This window comes from Nannospalax galili, unplaced genomic scaffold (assembly GCF_000622305.1).
Source record: "Nannospalax galili isolate Female #2095 unplaced genomic scaffold, S.galili_v1.0 scaffold819, whole genome shotgun sequence".
Lineage (NCBI taxonomy): Eukaryota > Metazoa > Chordata > Mammalia > Rodentia > Spalacidae > Nannospalax > Nannospalax galili.
In genome coordinates this window covers 2,304,370-2,328,169 of record NW_008343717.1, presented here as the reverse complement: position 1 = coordinate 2,328,169, position 23,800 = coordinate 2,304,370, and the positions used below count along the sequence as shown (strand labels likewise).

Genomic DNA, 23,800 nt, shown 5'->3' with positions numbered 1-23,800 from the left:
AGAACAATTGGTCTTTGCCCAAGATTTATCTACATGACACACAGTATTTAAGAGTACCAGACTGGCGGACCTAACCTTCTTGGATGTTTAACAGACATACTTTGAGGCGTATAATAATTTGGTCAGAGAAACATAAAGGACAGTTTTTACCCCTTGCCTGACTAGGTTGACTAGTTCCAGGGGACTATGAGCAGCTCCCAAAATGTCCTGTAATTGTGGTGGGTCACCTGTCCTCTTGATCAAGGAGGCCGAGGAGACCCCATGAGATGGACTTGAACCAGTGTCCAATCTACAAAGAGGAGGGTCAACATAGAGGAAACATTTCCTCCATGCTTCCAAGTGAAGCCAGCCATGGTGGAGCAGGACCTTTGACTTATCTTCACATTGGCGGAACTAGTAAAAGAAAGGAGCCAGGGGCTCCTCCCAAGCCCATGTGACCCCTGAGGAACAGATCCTCCAACGACCTAAGAGTGAAAATCAATTGGTTTATCTGGGCCAATTGTATGGCCCTAAATACCCCAAAGGAAAGTATAACCAAAGATTAAAGGGGCCAATATAATTTTTTAAGAGTCCATATGTATAGCTAAAGGCTACATAACAAGCAACAATGCCAGATAGGAGATACCTTCTTTTGAGTTGTTGGCCAGGGTGGCCAAAGGGACTCCCAGATAGTAACCCAGCACTGAACTGGGAAAATAAACCGCAGACCCCAATCTTATCTAAAGGAATATTGATAACTGATTTGCTGCTAGATGAGGAATAACTGACCTTCCTAAAACAAAGACCTCTAGATAGGCTGACTAGATTCACCAGATGGACGAGTAGTGGGGAATGGCTGGGGGTGCCAACAACACAGCAGACAGTAGCAGGGATAACAGAGTATAAGGGCTCTAGTGGGGGGAGGAGGCTATGGGAGGATGCCATCTGGGAAGTGGGTATATAGTTGAATAAGATGGTTTGGGATGTTCTGTGTGATACACACACACACACACACATACACAAAATCAACAAACTATAAAAATGTATTATATTTGAAGAGGAAGCATAAAAATTTACATCATGTTAATTAGTACAGGGACAAACATTACCACTGAAATCTACCCGATGACTTTGTAGACATACACAGGTGCCAAGGATCTGAGTGCAACTGATTATGACTAGTAATAATCAGATACAAACAGATTAGAAACGTGTGCTGGATAGCTTTAGTGTCAACTTGACACACCTGGGTTGAGGGAGCCTCAATTGGGGGATTGCCTCTATTGGACTGGCCTGTGGCCATGTCTGAGGGGCATCTTCTTGATGAATGACGTGGGAGGGCCCAGCCCACTGTGGGTGATGCCACCCCTGGGCAGGTGGGCCCATGTTGCATAAGAAAGCAGGCTGAGCAGGGGCCAGGGGAACAAGCCAGTAAGCAGCATTCCTCCATGGCCTGTGCTCCAGCTCCTGCCTCCAGGTTCCTGCCCTAAGTTCCTGCTTTGGGCTCCCTGATGACTGTGACCCAGGAGATGTAAGATAAATAAACTCTCCTCCCCAAGTTGTAGTGGTCAGAGTGTTTTGTCACAGCAATGAAGAACAAACTAGGACAAGACGCATGTGCCAGCATCTCAGTGTTAGTAGCAAAAACAATGAGTCTTTCTATAAGAAGCAGTATATTTTAAAATGAAATAGAGATCTTTTTTAAAGGTTAAAAACTCACAGGGATATCAGAGTATAAGGGCTCTAGTGGGGGGAGGGAGGCTATGGAAGGGTGCTATCTGGGAAGTGGGTGTAAAAAAAATAATAATCATAAAAATAATAATTCTTCAAAGCATAAAAATTTGCTCCTTAATAATTAGTAAATGTGAAAAACATTACCATTGAAATCAACCTGATGACTTTATATCCATGCTCAGATGCCAAGGAGCTCAGAAAGTAACTGTCTGTGACTAGTAATAATCAGATAAATAGAGATTAGAGACCTATGTGCAAACATCTTAGTGTCAATTGCATTAAAAATAAATTTTTCTGTATAAAACTGTGTATTTTAATAATGAAATGGAGATCCTTTTTAAAAGTTAAAACATCATTTAATTTTATGTCTTATAGGGTTTATATGTCTTACAGGGCTTATACTGGGTTCAATATAGTATAACTGTACTGGGGGAGTCACACTCATCCCCAATCACCCCTGCGTGGGGTTCACTGGCTCGAGCCCCCCACAGCTCTGGAAATTGCTATTGAATATATCAATACTGTTGTAAGGAAATGCTTCTTCTAATTATGTGGTTATTAAATAAATAATTTTTTAAAATCCCAAAAAAGCCCCAGAGTGAATAATTGAACAACCTACTGACAAATTATACATACAACTAGATCAAGGAATATAATATATGTCTAGGCAAGGTTTATCTGAGAATGTTTGGTCTTTTCCCAAGCTTTATCTACATAGCACATGGTAATTAAAAATACCAGACTGGTGGAACTAACCTTCTTGGGTCTAAAAGCCATACTTAGAGGCCTATACTAATTTGGTCAGAGGGACATAAAGGACAGTTTTTGCTCCTTGCCCTCCTAGGTCGACTAGTTCCAGGGGACTATGAGCATCTCTCAAAATTTCTTGTAACTGTGGTGTCACCTGTCCTCTTGATCAAGGAGGTCATGGAGACCCCATCAAATGGACTTGAACCAGTGTCCAGCATTCAAAGAGGAGGGTCAACACAGAGGAAACATTTCCGCCATGCTTCCAAGCAAAGCCAGCCGAGGTCGAACAGGACATTTGTCTGATCTTCACACAGATGGAACTGGTAGAAGAAAGGAGTCAGAGGCTCCTCCAAAGCCCATGTGACCCCTGAGGAACAGTTCTTCAAATGGCTTTAAGAATAAAAATAAATTGATTTATCTGGGCCAACTGTATGGTTTTAACACCCAAAAGGAAAGTATGACCAAAATTAAAGGGGTCAATATAAACTTTTAAGAGTCCATGTGTAGAGCTAAAGGCTACACGACAGGAACATAGAACTGGGAAAATGAACAGCAGACCCCAATCTTATCTAAAGGAATATTGGTAACTGATTGCTGCTAGATGAGGAAGAGCTGATCTTTCTAAAACAAGGAACTCTAGACAGGCTGAGTAGATTCAGTGGATGGATAAGCACTGGGAATGACTGGGGGTGCCGACAACACAGTGGACAGTAACAGGGATGACAGAGTATATGGGGTCCAGCGGGGGGGGTGACTATGGGAGGGTGCCATTTGGGATGTGGGTATATAGATGAATAAGATTGTTTGGGATGTTCTGCATGAAATACACCCAAAAAATCAACAAATAAAAAATGAGTTATACTTGAGGAAGAAGCATAAAAATTTGCTTCATGTTAATTAGTAGAGGTGAAAAACATCATCACTGAATTCTGCCTGATGATTTTATATCTATCCTCAGGCACCAAACATCTCAGAAAGTAGTCGACTGTGACTAGTAGTAATCAGATATATAGAAATTAGGGTGTGCAAACATCTAAATGTTAGTAGCATTAAAAATGAGTTTTTCTGCTGGGCATGGTGGCACACGCCTTTAATCCTAGCACTCGTGAGGCAGAGGCAGGCAGATCTCTATGAGTTCAAGGCCAACCTGGTCTACATAGTGAGTTCCAGGACAGCTGGGGCTACAGGGAGACCCTGTCTCAAAAAGAAAAAAAAAAAAAAGAGTTTTTCTGTATGAAACAGTATATTTTAAAGTGAAATGGAGATCTTTTTTAAAGGTTAAAATTTCATTCAATTTTCTTATAGGGTTTATACTGAGTACAATATTGTATAACTGCATTAATTCAACTGTGAACCTAAAATTTTACAGCCAATTTTGAAAGAGATGCATCTTTGTTCTGGAAATTGTTATTGAATATGTTAATACTCTAATGAAATGCTTCTTCTAATCATATGGTTATTAAAGAATTTTTTAAAAAAGCAGCTTCTCAAAATGAATGTAGGCATACATTTCCTCCAACATCCTTAAAACTTGTCTTCCTTTGGTGCTTGCTAGAGTTTTCACATAGCTTTCCTATTTGTCAGCAACACTTTGAGATACAGTTGTATTTGTTGCATCATGAGATCAAACCTCACAGATACTGTCTAGTTCAGTTTCTGTTATGTCTACTCCTGGCAGAATATATGTTTATGAGGGCAAGGATTTTGGCTTGTTTCTGTAGTGTTTCTCATGTACCTAGAATACCGCCAGGTGCATAGTACTTGCTTGGTACAGACTTGTAAATAAATAAATAATACTGGATTTCATACATCGTAATCATATTTAGGCCCCCTTCCCTGTCTGTACCCCCCATAGCCTGCACAAAGGACTTCAAGCATTTTTTCATACATGTTAAGGTCTTGGACATTTAGACTTTGAGGTCCATTCCAGACTCTACCACTGGGCCTGTGCTTCCATGTATAAAACGGAGTGGTTATTTATTCAGTGTATAACCTTTTTGATACATCTGTAGTCAGGATGATTCACAGATGCTCCCTTGAAATCAAATCCTGCTATTCTTTCAAAACGTGGAACCTGAGATGTTCAAAACTCCCGCCTCTCTCAGGCCCCGCCCACCCGGCGTGCCTATCTTTAGGCCCCGCCCCTATTCTGCACAGCCCGCCCGTAGGGCAGAAGCCCCGCCTTCTCTTGCCGCAGTCATCCAATAGCCAAGATACACGGCTATGTGAAAGCAAGGGTGCCTTAGGTGTCCGGTTGGCGCCTGACCCTGGGAGTTCGGTTCCTCCCGAGCAGTCACTTCCCTGAGTTTCTGCCAAGACACGAGGCTCACCAGCTGCCGCACATTCCCCTGGAAGGGTCAGCGAGGTTCTTTAGCCCTGTCTCCACGCTCCCTAGGATCCCTGGGTCTTCACTGGCCGAGGCTCTGCCCCCGAGGCATTCTGGGAGTTGTAGTTCTCCACCCAGTTCCTTCAGGACTAATGAGTGGGCCATGACTTATGGGACTACCATTCCCAGAAGCCCATGGCGATGATGTGGTCACGTGGTCCTCGGGATGCGGGCTGGTGGGCGGGGCTGGCCGGTGCTCCGCAGCTGTCTGTGACAGACTGAGCCGGCGGGCCGCCTGGGCCCCCAGAGACCCCGCCATGGTACGCGCGGGCGCCGTGGGGACGCATCTCTCCACGTCCAGCCTGGATATCTTTGGGGATCTGAGAAAGATGAACAAACGACAGGTAATGGGGGCCTGAGTTAGGGGCGCGCCCCAGAGACAGGGACCTGCTGCGGCTGCGGGAGTCGGGGCTTCCCCCAGTGCGGTTGGCTTGGGTTAAGGGCAGCTCCGGGTGACTGCGGCCAGCGGCGACCCTGAGTTCCCGGGCTGGGCTCTCAGACCCTTGGTTCAAATCCTCCCAGACCCACGTGTGGAAGAACAGTTTGCATTCCTGCACTGTTGAGCATATTAGGGGAGGGTGGCCAGGAAGGGGGAGCGCAAAGGATGTCGCACGCGCCTGCGGAAGCGAGGGGAGCGCGAGTGACAGCTGTCCGCGCTTGTTTGAGGGACACTCTGAAGAACGAGCAGCTTTCCCTGGGGCGCTCGGAAGCCGGGCTGCACCCTGGTGGAAGTGGCCGGGGCGCAGGTGGAAGGGAAGCGAAGAACTTTCCGACCCTGGGGGCTGTCCGGGGAAAACTCCCAAAGGGGTTTCTCCGAGAAGGGGCTGGTTTCTTCTTGCGTTCATCGGGTTTCAGAGATGCTCCTGTGCTTTGACTCTCAGGCAGTGCTCAGTCGTAGACCTAAATAGCGTTCTGAAAGGGATTTCAGAAGTCTTCCCTAACTTTCTTCTGATGACACCATTCTGCACCGCCGCCAATAGAGGAGGCAGCTAGGGTTGGGGGGCCCTTGGGAAGCTGGGCTTCATTCCTCGCTGCTCTGTGAGGGGATCGCAGAGGCAAACTTTTATCTTGCCCTCCCCTTGACCAATATATTTTTGGTCACAGTCACTTATCACTTCGGTGTAAGGCTGTGAGTAGGACCTGGAAGGTCTCTCAGCCAGGAGAAATGTAACTGGTTACACTTCTAGGCAGAGAATTTGGGGGTGTGTAGAACCCCAATATCATGACAGATAACCAGCACTATTACTAATACTGATACGTTGTGGAAAGAAAAGCAGGACCTTTCTTGAAGGGGGGTCGACTGTCTTTGCAAACAACGGTTTCATGATTTGGGTGGCATCCAGTTTATTTGTTCCATTATATAGAGGCCGGGAGCTGTGAACACAACTAACTTTCGGGTGTATATCTATCTCCCCTTCCTCTTCCTCTTACCTCCCTTTCTTTCCCTCTTCTTCCTCTTCCTCCTCCCTCCCCCTCCTCTTCCTCTTTTGCCTCTCTCTTGAGCTTCCTTTACCCTCTCCTCCCATTCCTTCCCACTTTCTCCCCCTTATCCCCCCACCGCCCCCTTCTGAATTTCAGAATTTCAGAAGAGTGCAGCCAATATGGGAGAAGTTGGTGACTTGGAATTCCTGCCATATTTAAGCACTGCTTGTGTCCTGGTGTGTGTGACTGATGCGCTCCTTTGGCCTGTGTGATTAAAAGCTGTAGCAGCGACTATCCATCCCTAGCTTGGAACACTGACCGCTAATGTCCTGAGGGCTGATGCTGCGCATAGGAAGACCAGCCAGGAAAGACAGCTTAATTTTCAAATTTAGATTAGTGTCTGGAGCTTTAAAATGTTTGGTACTCGTTACTAATGATTAGCATTGCAAACTGTATGGAAGGCCTCCGACGAGCCTATCGATCCTTCACCCAGTTTGCCCTTTGAAAAACTTGGGTGTCCCGTTGTCTGGGATTGGCTTGTCAGTAGCTCCTTGCATTGCTAGTCTTCTAACTAAAATATAGCCACTCAAATCTACTGCCTTTTGGTGTTTGGGGAAAAGTTTTTGTCTTTTGCTCCCTTCTTTTTCCCTTCAATATAGAATCCTATGACACCTTGTCAGGCCTGTATGCTCCACCTGCCTTGGAAGCAGGATGGCCTTTTTCTGCTGGCCCTGCTTACTATAAGAGCCACATGCAAAACAAGGGCTCTTTGTTTCTGCAGTGAGCAAGAGAGGGAGAAATACAGTGACTGGCGTTTTTTGCTGCTCTGTGGCCAGAGTATCTGGTCTTGAAATGTTTGCTTAAAATTTGGAAGTGGCTACTTCCAATGACTGGGCATGGGCTTACTTTAAAACTCTGCTGGAGTCATTATGTACTGAACCCAAAACAAGGAACAATGCAAGGCACCAGGCAAATATGATGGTGTATCTTCGGAATGGGTTCAGCTCGTCAGTAGTTTGGTCAGAATTAAATTTCTAAATGCCTGGATGTCCAACCTAGCCTCAGATTCGTGGATACTTAAAGGCAGGCTGCTGGAAGTCTGATCCATGATTGTGCAGTGAGTTTCATTGTTAGGTTTTTGTGTATTTCACTGTCTCCTTAATATTTATCAAAGGAAGTGTGTCTAAGGAATTGATTTTATTTCCTAGCAATGAATATTTCAAGCATAGAAAATCATACAGGAAAATGTGTTTTTGGCCTGAGGTCTTCATTAGACAAGTGGTTAAGAAGTTTTAATTTGCTTTTTAGCAAGCTAGAGATTGGTGATCTGAAAACTCTATCTAAAAATGGCAACCTTTGTTTAAAAACATGGTTTGGGAGTTTCAGGATCAGTCTGCTGTTCATAGTTGTTTACTAAGTTCTCTGAGTCAGGTGGGGAAGGTTTCAGAAGTGAACTCAGTGAGCAACTTCTGCTTTTGAACATAGGGTTTCCTGGCACCTCTTAACGCTCCACTGTTCTGCTCTCCTGGGAGGACAGTGCCATTTACATAATTTGCAAATGGACACAATAGCCCAGTAGTTTTTAAAAAAATGGTGTGTGGCTTTAGTGTGGAAATATATTTACTTTTCTATTTTCATTAATTGCACCAAAATACAAGTCATTTTAAATTGCTTTTTCTGTTCTTGCTTTCAGAATCTTTCATAATTGCTTCAAATCACCTACTTTCACATGGTTTTAATATTGGCAAAGGACATTTTTGAGCTCTGCTTTTCCTTTGTTATATCATATCAGTATATATTTTCATGTTTTATCACTCTTCACAATGATTATTATAATGACCACATACTATTCTATCAAATTTCACTTTCTTTTAACACCTTTTTTTTGGTCCTTTTGAGACAGGGTCTCTCTGTAGCCCCAACTGGCCAGGGACTCACTATTTTGACCAAGCTGGCCTTGGACTCACAGAGATCCACCTGTTCCCCAAGTGCTGGGTTAAAGGTGTGCAACACCACACCCAGCTTAACTTTTTTTTTTTTAACCTTAGATTTTGGAATTAATCTATTAATCCAGTTTAAAAAAAGAAAATCAGTAACTTGTGGCTGAGGAGATGGCCAGTCAATAAAGCACTCACCTGGAACTGAGTTTGAGTCCCAGAAACCCACATTATAAAGTCAGTGGTGGGTGCCTGCTGGGGAACTGGAGACAGACAGAACTGGAGACTCACTGGCCAGCCAGCCTTGCCTGCTAGGTGAGTCCCAGGCTACTGAGAGACCCTGTCTCAAAAAGCAAGGAGGCTAGTTCCTGAGGAGGGACATCTGAGGTTGACCACTGTTTCTCCCCGCTTCCCCCCATTAATGACTCATAACTCTGGGGCTGGAGAGATAGCTCAGCAGTTAAGAGCACTGACTGCTCTTGCAGAGGACCCGGATTAGATTCCCAGCACCCACATGGAGGCTATGAACCATCCTTAACTCCAGTTCCAGGAGAAATCGAAGCCCTCTTCTGACCTCTGCGGCATTTCACGACATGGGTGCACTCACATACATGCAGGCAATACAGTCATACACTTAAAATAAAATCACCTCTAGTTATGTCTTGGAATATCTCCTTGTGTTTATAGTTTGCTTGAGGTCTTACTGCAACTGGCATTTTTTTTACCCAGCATGTTTTAGATCTTTGCTACTAAAGTTATTAATGCATTATTTGAACTAGTGGGGTAGTCTACCATTTTCTTTTCCATTATTTCCCTGGTGTTCATCATTTGTTTCCTTTCCCACATTATTAGAAATAAGATTGACTGATAAATATCTTTGGGCCTTAATTCCCTCTCTGCCTTTATTTTAGACAGAATCCCTACAGGCAGGAATTCCAGGCCAGGAGTAATCTCTTGATATTAATGCTGGTCGAGAGTGGTTACATTAACTTACATTCCCACACAGCCTTATAACCCGTCTTAGCATTAAAAAAACTTGAACTTTGGGATTGGAGAGGTGGCTCAGCGCTTAAGAGCACTAGCTGCTCTTGCAGAGGACCCAGGTTTAATTTTCAGCACCCACATGAGGGCTAACAACCATTTGAAGCTCCAATTCCAGGAGATCCATCGCCCTCTTCTGACCTCTGTGGGCATTGCATGACACAAGTGCACTTACATGCAGGCAGTACACTCATACACAGAAAATAAAAATAATGACTAAAATTTTAAAAACTTGAACTTTAAATTTGCCGGGGAGGTTGGGGATTATTAATTTGAACATTTTAAATAATTAGTTGCTGCTTGTATTTCCTCTTTGGAAAATCATAGTTTTAAATTTTACCTCTTTCTGTAGGATTCTAGTTTTTGTATAAGCTGATTTGTTTGCATTCACTGTATGTTAAAGGTGTTTGCCATTATTTAAGAAACAATCCCTGACTTTTGCCAGACCTGTATTGAATGTTGGGAATAAAGCTCTGAACAAGGTGTGAAATCATCCCTGACTCTGTGGAACTCTAGTCTAGTGTGAAAGACAAAGTAGATGAATCTATGTTTAACTCTAGTAATGGCTGCTATAAGGAGATGCGGTGAGAATGCATAACAGGAAGACAAGGCTGGCAGACTCCAGTGTTCCACCTGCATTTATAAAGTTTAATTGGCATGTAGCCATGCATTTTCTTTTACATACTGTCTGTGGCTGCTTTTCCACTCCAGTAGCAGAGTTAAGTGGTTTTAATAGCTATTACGTGGCCTACAAGCCTAAAACATTCAGTATTTGGCCCTTTACATGAAAAGTTTGCTGACTCCTGGCCTCATATGTTGGGAAAGGTTTCCTTTGGGCCCTGATGTTAGAAGTGGGGCTTGAAGATGAATTGACTTGTCAGGGGTTCAGGAAAGGAGTCTTCTGGGCAGAGGAAACAGCTGGCAAGTGTCTTGAAGTAGAGAGGCATATATACTGTTTGAAGCACTGATGGATACAAGTGTAGCTGGTCATGGGGAGCTTCACTAGCTGAAGCTGAGGAGGGAGGGTACCTGTCAGATGGGACCTCCAAGACCAAGATTTGGTCTTCATCCTCAAAGCAGTGGGATGCAACTGAAGGGCCTCACACAAGGCACGGAGGAGACCAGCTGACACTGAAAACAAGTACTGAGAGTGGAATAGACTGGAGAAGATGTGTGTGGTCACTGGGAGACCTTAGGAGGCTCTTGCAGTGGTCTGATGAGGCTCTGCTGGTGACTTGGTGAGAATTACAACAGTGCGGTTAGAGAGAACTGAACACATTTGGGCAATGGCTAGAAGGTAAAATGTATAGGGTTGGGTAGGTAGGGTTGGTGCTTAGCAATTGGGTGAAAGGTAATGCCACTTACGTGGATGGGCATCTGAGTACCAAAAGCTTTGGTGAAGGTAAGGTCAGCTCTGACATGTAGAATTTGCCCCCAAAGATTCCATGTGAAATCGTCAGGTAAGCAGTTGGGAATCTCAGTATTGGGAGGAGTTAACTTGATAGTGCTGATGGTGGCATTTGAAGGTTCAGGTGGAGGAGGAGGAACTGGCAGGAGGACAGAAAGGAAGTTTTCAGAGAGTGGACCTGGAGCTTTCCACCGAGGGCAGAAGCTCTTTTGAGATGTTTGGCAATGACAAGTGTCAAAGGTAGAAGAGGATGTTGTATGGAGGAAGAGGTCAAGGTGGAGTGAAACATTGATTGGAAGGAAGAGTTGTGGAGCAGTGGATCAGACCCCACTGTGTCGCAATCACTCTGCTGCTGTGCAGGAAAGATGGTTGCTGGTTGTTGTTCCCCACCATGGATTTGGTGGATCTGGAATGGCAATCAGGTCTGCTCTCCAAGGCTTCACATGTGATTCCAAGATGTAGTCATTTGTTGAGGACCAGTAGTTTGGCACAGTGGCACTTGGGCCGTGATCATAGGCCAGTAGCTTCACTGTCACCTGGGAGCTTGTTTGAAATGCATTCTCAGGCCTGCCTGTTTAGAGCCACTGCTATGGAGGATGGTCTACACACTCAGACATCTGAACCCTGGAAAACTACCCAGCACTTTCCTACTAGCCTTCCTGAGTGTCCTTGGCTGCCTTTCTGCAGGCCACACACATTTTAATGTATATTTTGATGTATACTACATTTTTTAAAAAACGGCACTTATTTTTCAATTGGCACATTGTGTAGATTTTTAGGGTACAGTGTGATGCTTCAGTCATATATACATTGTGTACTGATCAAATCAAGATTAGTGTATCCATGACCTCAGACCTTTGTCATTTGCTTGTGGTAAAGCTTCCAAAATTTTCTAGTTATCTTGAAATATTCAGTACACCCCACTGTGCAGTAGAACACCAGAACTCAAAAAGAATTCACTCTTCCACATTCTATTTCTGCTAAAATTCAATTTGGGTATCTGCGAAGCCAGTGTTCAGAGCCACATCATCTGGGTCCTGGTTCCAAACTCACTTCAAAAGGAAGTATTCAGGGCTGATAGGTACTTAAGATAGGATCTGACTCACTTAATTTCACTTCCTCTGAGATACTAAAACTTCAGTGAGATATAAAAAATCATTAATTGTTCCAAGACAGGGAGTCTAGGCAAGGAAAGATCATCACTCAGATTCTAGAAACTGGAAGACAGGTGGAAGAATGGTAGCTGACAGAGCCCGAGAAAGCCAGAATGCTATGAGACCCTGAGGAGCTGGAGCCGTGATTCCCTGTGATATGGAATCCTCTAAGACTCAAGAATTGGTGGTAGCAGATGTCTCTGGAACTGAAGGAGAAAAAGAAAGGGGACTGAAATAGATTTCCTTCTTTTCCTAGAAGTTGAGAAGGCCTTCCCCTCCCAGATGGAGGACTGGAAGTTTGTCCCTTACAAGGATAAATAGGTGTGTGGAGTAAGGGCTGCCAGGCCCTGGAGTGTATGGACACTACTCTAAGCATGCTGTTTGCCAAGGACTGAAAGCTGGGTTGAGGGGCAGAAGTCCTGAAAGAACAGGAGCTCTTGCCTATCAGTGAGTCATGCCTAGAGAATAGGCATGTGGGACCAGGGAGGAGGGATCATTGGACTAGAGATGTGGTCTTGGAGCAGGGTAGATGGTCCAGGGAGAGGGAAAAACGTTGGAGATGAGGGGTTCAGGTTTTGAGGCAGCATCCACATGGTTCTGCAAATCACCTTGATAGCTGCAGAGCTGGGAGGAGGAAGATTGAGGCAGGTAGATACCAAACTCATTACCTTCCCACATGGCAGGAAGAGCAGGACACGAGGAACTTACCTCTCGAGTAATGCCAGGCAGGGTAACTTTAGGGCCTTCTGAAGGATGGCAGGCATTCAGCTGATAGTTCAGTTACTGTTTGAAGAGAGTTGGGCTGTGCGCAGGTATTGATTTGTCCCTTAATCCCCAGGGGTTGGCAGGTGGCAGGCAGCTGTGGCAAGGAAGTCTGTATTTCAGCACATATGGGGCAAAGAAGGATCCAGGGGGAGTCCTGTGGGTGGGTCATAAGGAAATGTTCTGAGGTGGGACAAGGAAGCTCAGTTCCTTTCTTATATAGTTAACACCAGCCATAGTCTGTTGATATCTGTGATGCTCCCACCTGTAATCTTTTATAAAATTTTTATTTATTATTTTATGTGTATGAGTGTTTTGCCTGAATGTATGTAAGTGTACCTGTGCAATGTCCATGGAGGCCAGAAGAGGGCATTGGAACTGGAGTTATGTAGATGGTTGTTAAGAGCAGCCAGTGCTCTTAACTGCTGAGCCATCTCTCGAGTCCCCCACTAGTGTTCTTAACCAAATATTTTCTGTTCTCCTTTTAAAGTATTTATGGAGCATCTAAATATCCAGGTATATAAAAGTTTTGTTTTCAAACCTTTAACAGGTAAGTTTCAGATAGAGAAGTCTTGTGGCTGAGTACTTTAGTACTTCAAAACTTCTATTTGAGGCTGTCTTTGCCTGTGAGCTAAAGGGCAGTTTAGGTGAACTTACTGTGGATGGACAGCAGTGCTCTTTATGAGGAGCTGCACAACTGGCTGACACCAAGCTGCATCTGTGACTAGGGAGGAATGGGAGGGTCTGATGGTTGGACTCAGGTAGGGGGAACCCTGGAGCTGTTACTAGCCTCCTTGGGGAAAATCTTCAGTCCATTTGAAACCAAATGGCCCTGTGAGGGAGGCAGCAGTTGCTTCAGGTAGCTCTGTCCAATACATCTGAGATCATTAAGTCTCACTGTCAGTGGCATAGAGCCCTTTTGTGGTACTGGGTATTGGGGGTTGGGGGCTGTAGCAGTCATTCGGGCAGAGTCCATGCTGAGCAAGCCCACAGATGGCTGTTTGCCCCAATTCTTCCACTGAAGGTGAGGTGATATTTGGAAGGCTTATCTCATGGATAAAAGTCAAAGTACTGCCTGTGTCCTAAAATCACATCTTTTTTCATTTCATAAACACATCCAGGGTCTGAGTTGCTGATTGTTACGCAGTCATTTTCACTTTGGCTTGACCTCTATCGTTCCAGCTCTACTACCAGGTTTTAAATTTTGCCATGATCGTGTCTTCTGCACTCATGATATGGAAAGGCTTGATCGTCCTCACTGGCAGTGAGAGCCCCATCGTGGTGGTGCTGAGGTAGGTCCCAGTGCTGGCCCTCATCCTGTCATACTGCTCCCCCAAGATTACAGACCCAGGGTGTCCTGTGTGATGGCCGTGGGTCAAGATTTTAACTGGATTAACTACTTGAGCCTCTCACTGATGACTGTTGAGCATGTCTCATCTTCTCTGTGAGTTATTGGAAAATGTTATCTTGATTAGTAGACATTTTAGAGCTTCTATCATGTTGATGCTAGCCTTTTTAATACACTGAAATGACAATTTAGCATTAATGCATTATTTGTATACAAATTGACTTTTAGACCTTACTAGTTTAAAATGTTAAATTTATACCCAGTACGGTGGGCATGTGCCTCTCTAGTGCCTCGTAAGTGCCTGGCACGTTTTAGGCTTCTACAGTGAAGACATAGATGGCTCTTATCCTCTAGAGACTGTTGTGTTTACAAAAATATGTCTGTTTCAGAAGAGTGAATATTGTCAACTTTGTGCAGCCCTTTATGGGGGAAAATCTTAGGTTCATTTGAAGCCAAATGGCCCTATTTGGGAGGCAGCAGGTGCATAAGGATGCTGTCCATTGTGTCTGAGATCATTAAATCACACAGTTGGTGGCAATAGCGCCTTTTTGTTGCATGGGGTTATGGGGGGAGCTGTAGTGATCACTAAGAGCCACAGCTGACCAGTCCAGGAGCCAAGGACACAGTGCAGAGATTTTGCTCCCAAACCAGTGTCATTTCCCTCCACTGGGCCCTGCTGCCAGGTCATGGGGCTGCAGCCATGTCCACATTTCCCAGGTCTCCTTATGTGACTAGACAAGGCTCATACTTGCAGAGTTTCCCTAAGTGCAGATACCTGAAGAAGTGGAGCTCATAAGGGGCTGAGGGGTCCTTGACTCACCCAGGTTCACACTCCAGGAGTGCCCTGGGACCCTGTGGATGCATTAGGAAGGAGAAGGGGACCAGACTTCTGAGCCCTGAACACCAGAGCTCCACTTCAACTGCGGTAGCTCCACTTTATATACCTATGTGGTTATGCTTGCTGCTTAGAGCTCAACTGAAGGAATGATTCAGAGGTCTGTTTTTTTTTTTTTTTTAAAAGAAGGCTTAATATGTAGTTTCATGTTAAGCATGTGTGTAGCATGTACGAGGCCTGGAGTTTGATCCTTAGCAATGGAGGTGGAGGAAGAGAAGGGAGGAGGAGAAATGAAAAACCTCAAACTTTTTTTTTTAAAAAGAGAAGGGCTAGACATGTAGTTCTATGACAGAGCATGTGCATATAAAGCATTGGATTCATTCCTTAGTGCTGTAAGAAGAGGAAGAGAAGGAAAAATTAACCTTAAATCTACATGGGCCCTCTAATGCAGAATCCAAGGTCCACTGAGGCCTGGTTACAAGCAGTTCAGTTACCTTTGGCAGAGCAGCACTGACTCTGAGATAACAGGCTCCCTTCAGATCACACACACATATACGCTCACAATATTATGAAATTGCAGTGATAGAGACGTTTTAAACAACATTCTTTATGGTGAAGCAGTTTGGTTTGACATTATATGCTGCTGATGTCCCTGTGTGGCCTCTGGGGGACCTTCCTACCAGGGAGGAAATAAGTTGATGTCACTGGAACATTCATTGAGAACTGCTAAAAGTCATTGTGCTCCTCCTGCCCTTGGGACTTGTAGAGGGAGTTCTTCTCTCTCAGATTGTCACAGACCATGACAGTTTTCTATACACTGTTTTCCTACTGGGTGTCTTTAGGAATTTTGTTGAAGTAAAGACGAAGCCATCAATGAAGAAATTAAGCATTTTAGTTGTTATTCCATAAAAGAAAAACTCCAAACTCCAGATTCTTATTTTCAAATTAAGACAAAATAAGTTTTATGTTGAGTCTAAGTTTGTTTTACTTGGTTATTTTCTTTCTTCCTCTCAATTCTGTTGCCAGTCCTCGTTCCCTTCTTACTTAGCTTTCCTGGTTTGGAGTGCTGGGTCTGGTCCTATGCTCAGTGCACTGACTGCACTTTAACCAGAGCCTGGCAGGTGCTCAGGGACAGTGCATCTTCATTTCATGTCCTCTCACTGCCTTCTGTCTGCTGGGAAGCTTGAGGCCCAGGAGCTGGGTAGTTTGAAAGGAGGCCCAGCTTCATGACCCACACCCTCTTTAAAGCCTCCAGGACTTTAGTTAGCCTGACTTTTTCTCCTGCTTTCCTGATGAACAGGTATTACAACAGGTATTACTAGCTCATCGTTGGTTGCCCAGTCCCAATCAGGCCATATTGTTAGCTCTTATTCTTTTCTATGCATTAACACAAACACAGCTATATATTATGAACACTAACTTTAAAATTTCAACTCTCTGCTGGACATGGTAGAGCATGCCTTTAGTCTCAGCTCTTGGGAGGCAGAGGTAGGTGGATTTCTATGAGATTGAGGCTGGCCTGGTCTTATAGCAGGTTCTAGGCCACCTGGGGCTAGAGGGAGGTCCTGTCTCAAAATGACTGAAAAATAAAAATTTCAACTCCTAGGAAATTGAATTCACTTTGAATCCACCAGAGCTTTTGGCATAGATTGAACTGTATCATGATTATTTTTTGTCCTCCACATCAAAACCAGTCAATACTTGTTATCATTGGGCTTTTGAAGAACATGGTCAAAAAGTTGATGCTGCTGGATGTGGTAGCACACATCTTTAGGAGGAAGAAAAGAAGAAAGATCTCTGTGAGATCAAGGTAAGCCTGGTCTACATAGTGAATTGTAGGTCAGTTGGGGCTACAAGGAGACCCGGTCTAAAAAACCACACACATACAATCAATTCTGAAGAAGACATTCAGTGGGGTTCAGATTTTGTTTCAGCCCTCAGGAAGGATCCTGCTCTCTAAATTTATTAATTTGTTTGTTTCTAATTTCTTGACTACATATTGCAGTGTCCTGGGTACTGAGGATATGCCACGACACAAAAGGATTGCGCTAGAGTTGTTAACTGTCAGTAAGGAGTTGGCAGCTCTGAATGAAATATACTTGTATAGGTGGGACTTATTTAAGAAGTTGTTTAGACTTGTTTAGAAGTTGGCAGCTTATACTTAAGAGTTGACCTCTCTCTCTTTTTATTTCCCCTTTTTTATATTTCATTTTTATTATTTTTATTATTTTATGCATATGAGTATATTGCCTGAATGTATGTGAGTGCACCTGTGTAGTGCAATGCTGCAGAGGTCAGAAGAGGGCTTCAGATTCCCTTGGAACTGGAGTTAAGGAAGGTTCGTAGCCTCCATGTGGGAGCTGGGAATCAAACCCAGGTCCTCTGCAGGAGCAGTCAGTGCTCGTAACCGCTGAGCCATCTCCTTCCTTCCTTCCTTTCTTTCTTTCTTTCTTTCTTTCTTTTTTGTCTTTTTGAAGCAGGGTCTCCCTGTAGCCCCAGCTGTCCTGGAACTCATTATGTAGACCAGGCTGGCCTTGAACTCACAGAGCCTGCTTCTGCCTCCCAAGTGCTGGGACTACAGGCATGCGCCACCACACCCAGCCTTTTCTTTCTTTTAAGAGAGGATCTCCCTGTAGCCCCAGCTGGCTGGAACTGGCTATGTAGACCTAGGCTAGGTCTCACAGAGGTCCCCCTGCCTCTGCCCCACAAATGCTGGAATTAAAGGTGTTCAGCACTTGTTTAAGGTATGAGAAGCAAACAACTGAACAAGCTGAGGGAGTGGGTGAGCCTGCTGGTGCCCTTTCCATACTTAAAAGCCTAAGGAGAAATCATTTCCTCTCCTGTCATTTCCTAACTGCTTGAGCTGGAAGGAGGCCTGAGGCTTGGATTATAGCACCTGAGGCTTTTGTGACTATGAATTCAACTCTGACAAGATTGCTTCCACCACCTTCTGGACTCCAGGCAACACTGATGGTGACTTTGTATTTCTTTGCAGTGGCAGTATGGAGCCGGCCTTTCACAGGGGAGACCTGCTGTTCCTCACAAATTTCCGGGAAGACCCCATTAGAGCTGGTGAAATAGTTGTTTTTAAAGTTGAAGGACGAGACATTCCAATAGTTCACAGAGTAATCAAAGTTCATGAAAAGTAAAGAGGCTTTGCTTGCTTTTATTTTGTTTTTTAAATTTTGGTATATGGCTTAAATGATTAATAAGAAAATAGCAAGAGCACCAGACTGTGTTCTAGTTCTACATTTTATTACCTGGGTGGCTTTGGACCAGCAACTGGTTAACCCATTCTGTAGACTGAGATGATACTATTTAACCAGAATAATTTTCAGGGTGATTGTGGAAGCTTAATAAACTAATATTTACTAAAACATGTAAAAAGCCCACAAATAGTTGTACAATGTAAAGGGGGAATTCATTATATTAATTGTTTGAAGGGGTCTCAAAATAAATCACAGTGGAAAAGAGTTGTTTTGATGCCAGAATTATTTTCTGATGTGTAATAAAGCTAGTGGTTTCTCTATGTCACTTTGGCCAAGGTGGCATTTTTAACAGTAATTTCAGCCCTAGATGGATAGAGATTCACTTTCCCAGTGCATCTCCAGGTTTGGTTATAACATATCCTGTATTAATTCTTCCTCCACAGACAGCCTTGCTTTTCCCTTAAATGCCAGTGATGGCTTATTAAGACCTTAATAAGGTCTGGTTTCTTTTTTTGGAACAAAAGCATTTAATTTTAGCTCAAATATAGAAAGTTTCCATAAGAGAGTGAAAATTTTACATTTTATGTTCTTGGTATATACCTTTACCTTTGTGCAGGATGTTAGATAGCACTCTTATCTACATGAGTCATAGAATTAGATATATACATCTGTGTTTTAAATAATGGAGCATTTCTCACCGTGTTTTTATCTGACACACACACACACACACACACACACACACACACGCAGATTGATTGATTTCTGGTATTGGATACATACCAGAAATTCACTGCTTCTAGGTGTTTCCCAAAGATCCTGATACTTAAACTGTTCTCTTTATAACACTGATCATTAGCACAATCCAGATTCAGTTTGTGTTCACACACAGGTACTGTTCACATGCTAGCTACCTATTAACTTCCTCAGGAAAAAGCATGCTCAAGGACAGTATGACACAACATACACCCGATTTTAAAATAATTTCTAAGTATGAAAACATGTTCAGAGTTGAGGCAGTGGTGATTTTTGCTGTTGGTGGCATGAATTGTGACTGAGGCATGTTTATTCTCTGTACAGAGGAGTTTGTTGACTGCAATTCGGCTTGCCCTTTTTGACTTGATTTCAGGTGTTTGTGTATTTGAAATATCTTGCCTCATTATAATAGTGCATGATTTAAGTTTATAATGTGTCTCTAAGTTTACAATGAGCACCCATATAGAATGCCTAATGTGATTCCTACCTGCCTGCTTACTTATACAGGTTTTATGCCATTTGTGATTCTGTTTCTTTGCAAACCCAGTTTTATACTACTGTGCTCAGTGGTGAAGGAAGTAAAGCATTATCAATTCTACATTTGGCACGGGTGAGCTTGAGGTCAGCTAAGAGCACAGTTGCATTTAAATTGCCTTGTCCTCAAGTCAGTGTGGTTTGGGACCAAGTTTGTGTCTAAAGTGAATAAGATCCATACTAACAAACTTGTCCATGAGGCCTGAGAAGGAACAAAAATAGTTCAGGTGTACTCAGGTTGTTAGATCAGCCACATTTGACCTCTCACCTAGTCTGACTTGGGAAAAATTTCACTGCCATTACCACTTTAGAACAGTGTGACCCTAGACAGGACCTATGCCTGTGATCTTGCCCACTGATGAATGACATTAATACTGTTATTTTCAGATTGAAAAATGTTAGCTGGTGTGGTGGTGTATACCTTTAATCCCAGCACTTGGGAAGCAGAGATAGGAGACTCTGTGAGTGTAAGGCCAGCCTGGTCTACATAGTGAGTTCCAGGTCAGTCCTGTCTCAAAAACAAACAACAAACAAACAGAAAGTTAAATATCAACCTTTTTTCATTCCAAGAATGCCTGAGAAGTCCTGCATGGTGGTGGCAAGTCGCTGCCTTCCCAGTGCCCTGGTGCTTTGCCATGTGTTTTGGTTGTCAGGGTTACTTGATGTTTTGGAATTTAAGTCTACAAAATTGTCATTAGATTTGTGTTTCAGCTGAGCGGTTATCTATAAGCAATCAACTTAGACCAAAGAAAGGTCAAGTATTCTCTGACTGCTTTCTAAATGCTCGTGTCTGACCATAATGTCTGGGGTAAACTAATATTTTTTTAATGATGCTGTGCTGAAAATGATTTCTGAGAGGACGTCATTTTGCTTTCCAGAGATAATGGAGACATTAAATTTCTGACTAAAGGAGATAATAATGAAGTTGATGATAGAGGCTTGTACAAAGAAGGCCAGAACTGGCTGGAAAAGAAGGACGTGGTAGGACGAGCACGAGGGTAAGGTGAACTTTGGGTTACATGGAAAGATCAGAAGCCAGGAAAATACTCAGAAAGGAAGAAGCAAAATATATAAGGCAGCGGAATCATTTGTTATAAACAGAAGTGTTTGAAACAGTTCTAGTTTGTGTTGCGGAAACTAATAAGGAAAACCTAAGGCTCCTCAAGGCCCTGCAGTCTAAAACTGAATTAGAGTGTATTATATATATCATGGCTTTAATTCCATTCCAAAATAAACTTTCACCCAAAGATCAATTATTTTTGGATTTTAAATATCAATGACTAGAAAGCCTATGAGGAATGGCATCTATGTGATGTTTTACTGAATATTCTGAATGCTATGCCTAACATGTGTGTGCATTTGTCACACAGGCATGCCTAGAAGGATTTGAGTCTTTCTGTTCAACAGGAAGTGGAAGTAACTTTTTATGTCAAATCTACATCTTTATCTTTTTAAGTGGCTAAATGCCGTTCTGTTGGCAACCATAACTTTCATAGGCAAGCATCTTTTGGTAGATTTGGTAGACTGTGATACACATTTGGATTATTTCTTATTTTTCACAATTAGAAAGTTTTCTGATGAATCTTTTAATGCATGAATGTTTCAATAATGAGTTATGATTGAAGCTACACAGAGTGTATCCTCTTTAAGAAGCTAGTAAAGGAGATGCTTCTTTCTTGGTAACCCTTTTTATATTTACCTCTGTCGGAAATGTCTGTGTGCTATCTCAATTTCACTGTTAAGGCAGGAGAGATGGCTGCAGTGTCTGAGGCTTATCGTTATTAGTCAGGTGACGACAAAAAGCCTCTTACAAGTCTACACATTTTTCTCTGTTGGATGCACTTGAGTGTCTGCAGGGAGATGAGGAGGACTTCTGCTAGCCAGTTCTGTATTTCTAACAGTGGTGAAAGCTGTGGACAGGAGAAAAGCTGCTGCTTGTTGACTGATGGTGCTGTGGTGTGCTACCCCACTTCTCATTAGCACAGATGATGAGATGGGGGCACACTGATTACATATTGATACTGATCTTGTTGGATAATCACTGGCTCTGAACTTTGCTCTCTGGGATCATGATCATAAGTGATAGGATTCACATATTTATTCATTGCTCAATAAACTCATTTGTTAACATCTGAAAAGCACTGAAATGAAAATGATGATTCTTTAAATTCTGAACTAATTTTCTGTTGCTTTAAAGCTATTTGTATTCTGGTTTCCCTTCAGATCATATAAATCTTTTATTATTTTTTTAATGCTTTATCTAGCAGCAGCTTTTACATAGGCCACCTGAAAATTACTTTTCTCCTAAACAAACAAGCTAGATTTGTGCAAGTTGCTTATTCTGTTTGTACAAATGGTCTGAATAGTTATTTTAGCAGTAGCACATGCAAACAGGTACTAATGTATCCCAGGTCATAGCTGAACACTGAAAAACTCCTGTCCATTAGCTGTTATGCGCTTTACTAATGAAGCCATTTGAGACAAGAGTGAATAGTGGTCTGACAGCCCTTACCAGTAGGGTCCCCTTGGAAGATGGGTCTCCTAAGGCTGATGTTTAGAGCGGTCAAATGCTATGTCATTATATTATAAAAAAGTTTTGTATTTCTTGCTTTTTATTCCCACAATTTAGGTTCTTACCATATGTTGGTATGGTCACCATCATAATGAATGACTACCCAAAATTCAAGGTAAGAATTCATATGTTTGTGTTTACTTTTTAAACGTCAGAGCTTTCACTTGTACAACTGTAAATAGGCAATCATTGTAAACTATTTTGCCATTAATTTTTCTGCACTGTTTGTAGTTAACTACAAATTAACCTGATCACATAAATTATTGACATTTAAATTAATTATTTAAAATAGCTCCGTTCACCTTTTTGTTCACTGTGTGTTCTGAAATGATGCTTGTATGATTGTTGCTTATTATAGAAAAGAAGTAGTATAAAAAGCCCAGTAATGTTCTTCACCTAACAGAAGTGGCATTTCTATTTAAAAAACCACTTGAAAGCCAATAGGAAACATACATGGGAACAACCCTTGCCCTAGCCATGTCTGTCAGGTATTGGAGCCCGAGTCCAGCAATATATTTTTGAGTCTTTAACTGTAGTGTGGCACTGAACGGCTAATTTGGAGAACAATGCATGTGGGAGAGAGGTTATCTTTTGATTCTGTCCCCAGTCCAGCATTGAGCAGACTTCATCTGAATACATTTATGGGCCGAGTTTATTTGTAGACCTCATGGTGATTTTCCATTGTGCTTTCTTTATAGTATGCTCTTTTGGCTGTGATGGGCGCATATGTGTTACTAAAACGTGAATCCTAACATGAGAAGCAGTTCCCAGGACCAGATTGAAATGAATTCTGCTGAAAAAGAGAAAAACTAATATATTTGAAATGTTCCACTTTCTGTATAAAGGGAAACCAGGTGGAGATGTTTTTGTCTTGTCCAAATAAATTCATCAGTAAAGGCTTTCTTTTGTGGTGTCTGATTGCAATCTGCTATAGCTATGCTGCTGGTGGTAGTCACTCTACTGAGCATGAGGGTCTGCGGTATTTGTAGAAACTGGGCAGTGTGTCTGGCCCTGGCCTACTAGAGGGAGCAAGGCATAGTCCATACGATATAGTTACACTGTCTGGGTTTCAAAACTAAAGTTCCCAGCTTAACAGGATGATGTTTCTGGGAAACAAGTTCTTCAACGGAGATTTTTAATTTATCAGATGTTATCTACTAAACTAATAAAGTCTAAAGCCTTTCAGAAAGAAGGAATGTAATCTGCTTTGTTTTTATGATGATATATTTTGAGGTGGTTTGTGTAGTTATTTGGAAAGTATTCAGTAAATTATAAAAATTCACCTTTGAACCAAACATGAAACTACAGAAGAATGAAAGGAGGCCGTTCTCTGTCTCAGTCATGTTTCTACCGTGAAGTTGGGTATTTCTGCTCTAAATAGTCCTGCATCAAAAACAGTCTCTCATTGAAATATTGAACAAGTACCGAGATCCTCATCACTGCCTTAGGTGCTGGGGGCCCAGTCCCAGCTTTGACAGAGGTTCCAGTGTGTGAGTGGATAATAAACACATCTGGGATTTCAGGTAGTAGTAATTGCTGTGAAGAAAGATAAAGTAGGGTAAGCAGATGGCAGATACCACAAGTTATGGGGTTTGAGTTTGGGAGATAGCTTAGTAGTAAAGTGCTTGCCGTGTAAGCACAGGACCTAAGTCAGATCCCCAGAACTCAAGTTAAAACAAAACAAAACAGAAAACAGGTGCAACGCTTGTTATCCTAGTACCAGGGAGGTGGAGAAAGTGGATCCTTGGGTCTTCCTAATCAGCCAACTTAGCTTGAAGAGATCAGGGCCAGTGAGAGACTCTGTCTCAAAAGACAAAAAAGGTGTGGATGGTGCCTGAGAATCAATACCCATGGTTGTCCTCTGGCCTCTGTAAGCATGTGCGCACATGTGTATACAAATACTCGTCTGGGAACATGACTCAATGGTAAAGTGGTTGCACCACAAGCACGAGGACCTGAGTGTGATCCCCAGAATC

General features: G+C 42.8%; 1 protein-coding gene across 1 annotated transcript; it reads left to right on the top strand.

Moving 5' to 3' along the window:
* Positions 1 to 5,010: 5,010 nt before the first annotated feature.
* Positions 5,011 to 22,725, top strand: Sec11c (SEC11 homolog C, signal peptidase complex subunit). The gene is made up of 6 exons (XM_008840036.3): positions 5,011 to 5,193; positions 13,756 to 13,865; positions 17,752 to 17,901; positions 20,131 to 20,250; positions 21,882 to 21,939; positions 22,523 to 22,725. Exons 1-6 carry the CDS (start codon positions 5,107 to 5,109, stop codon positions 22,574 to 22,576), a joined length of 579 nt encoding a protein of 192 aa, XP_008838258.1. The 5' UTR covers positions 5,011 to 5,106; the 3' UTR covers positions 22,577 to 22,725.
* Positions 22,726 to 23,800: the final 1,075 nt, after the last annotated feature.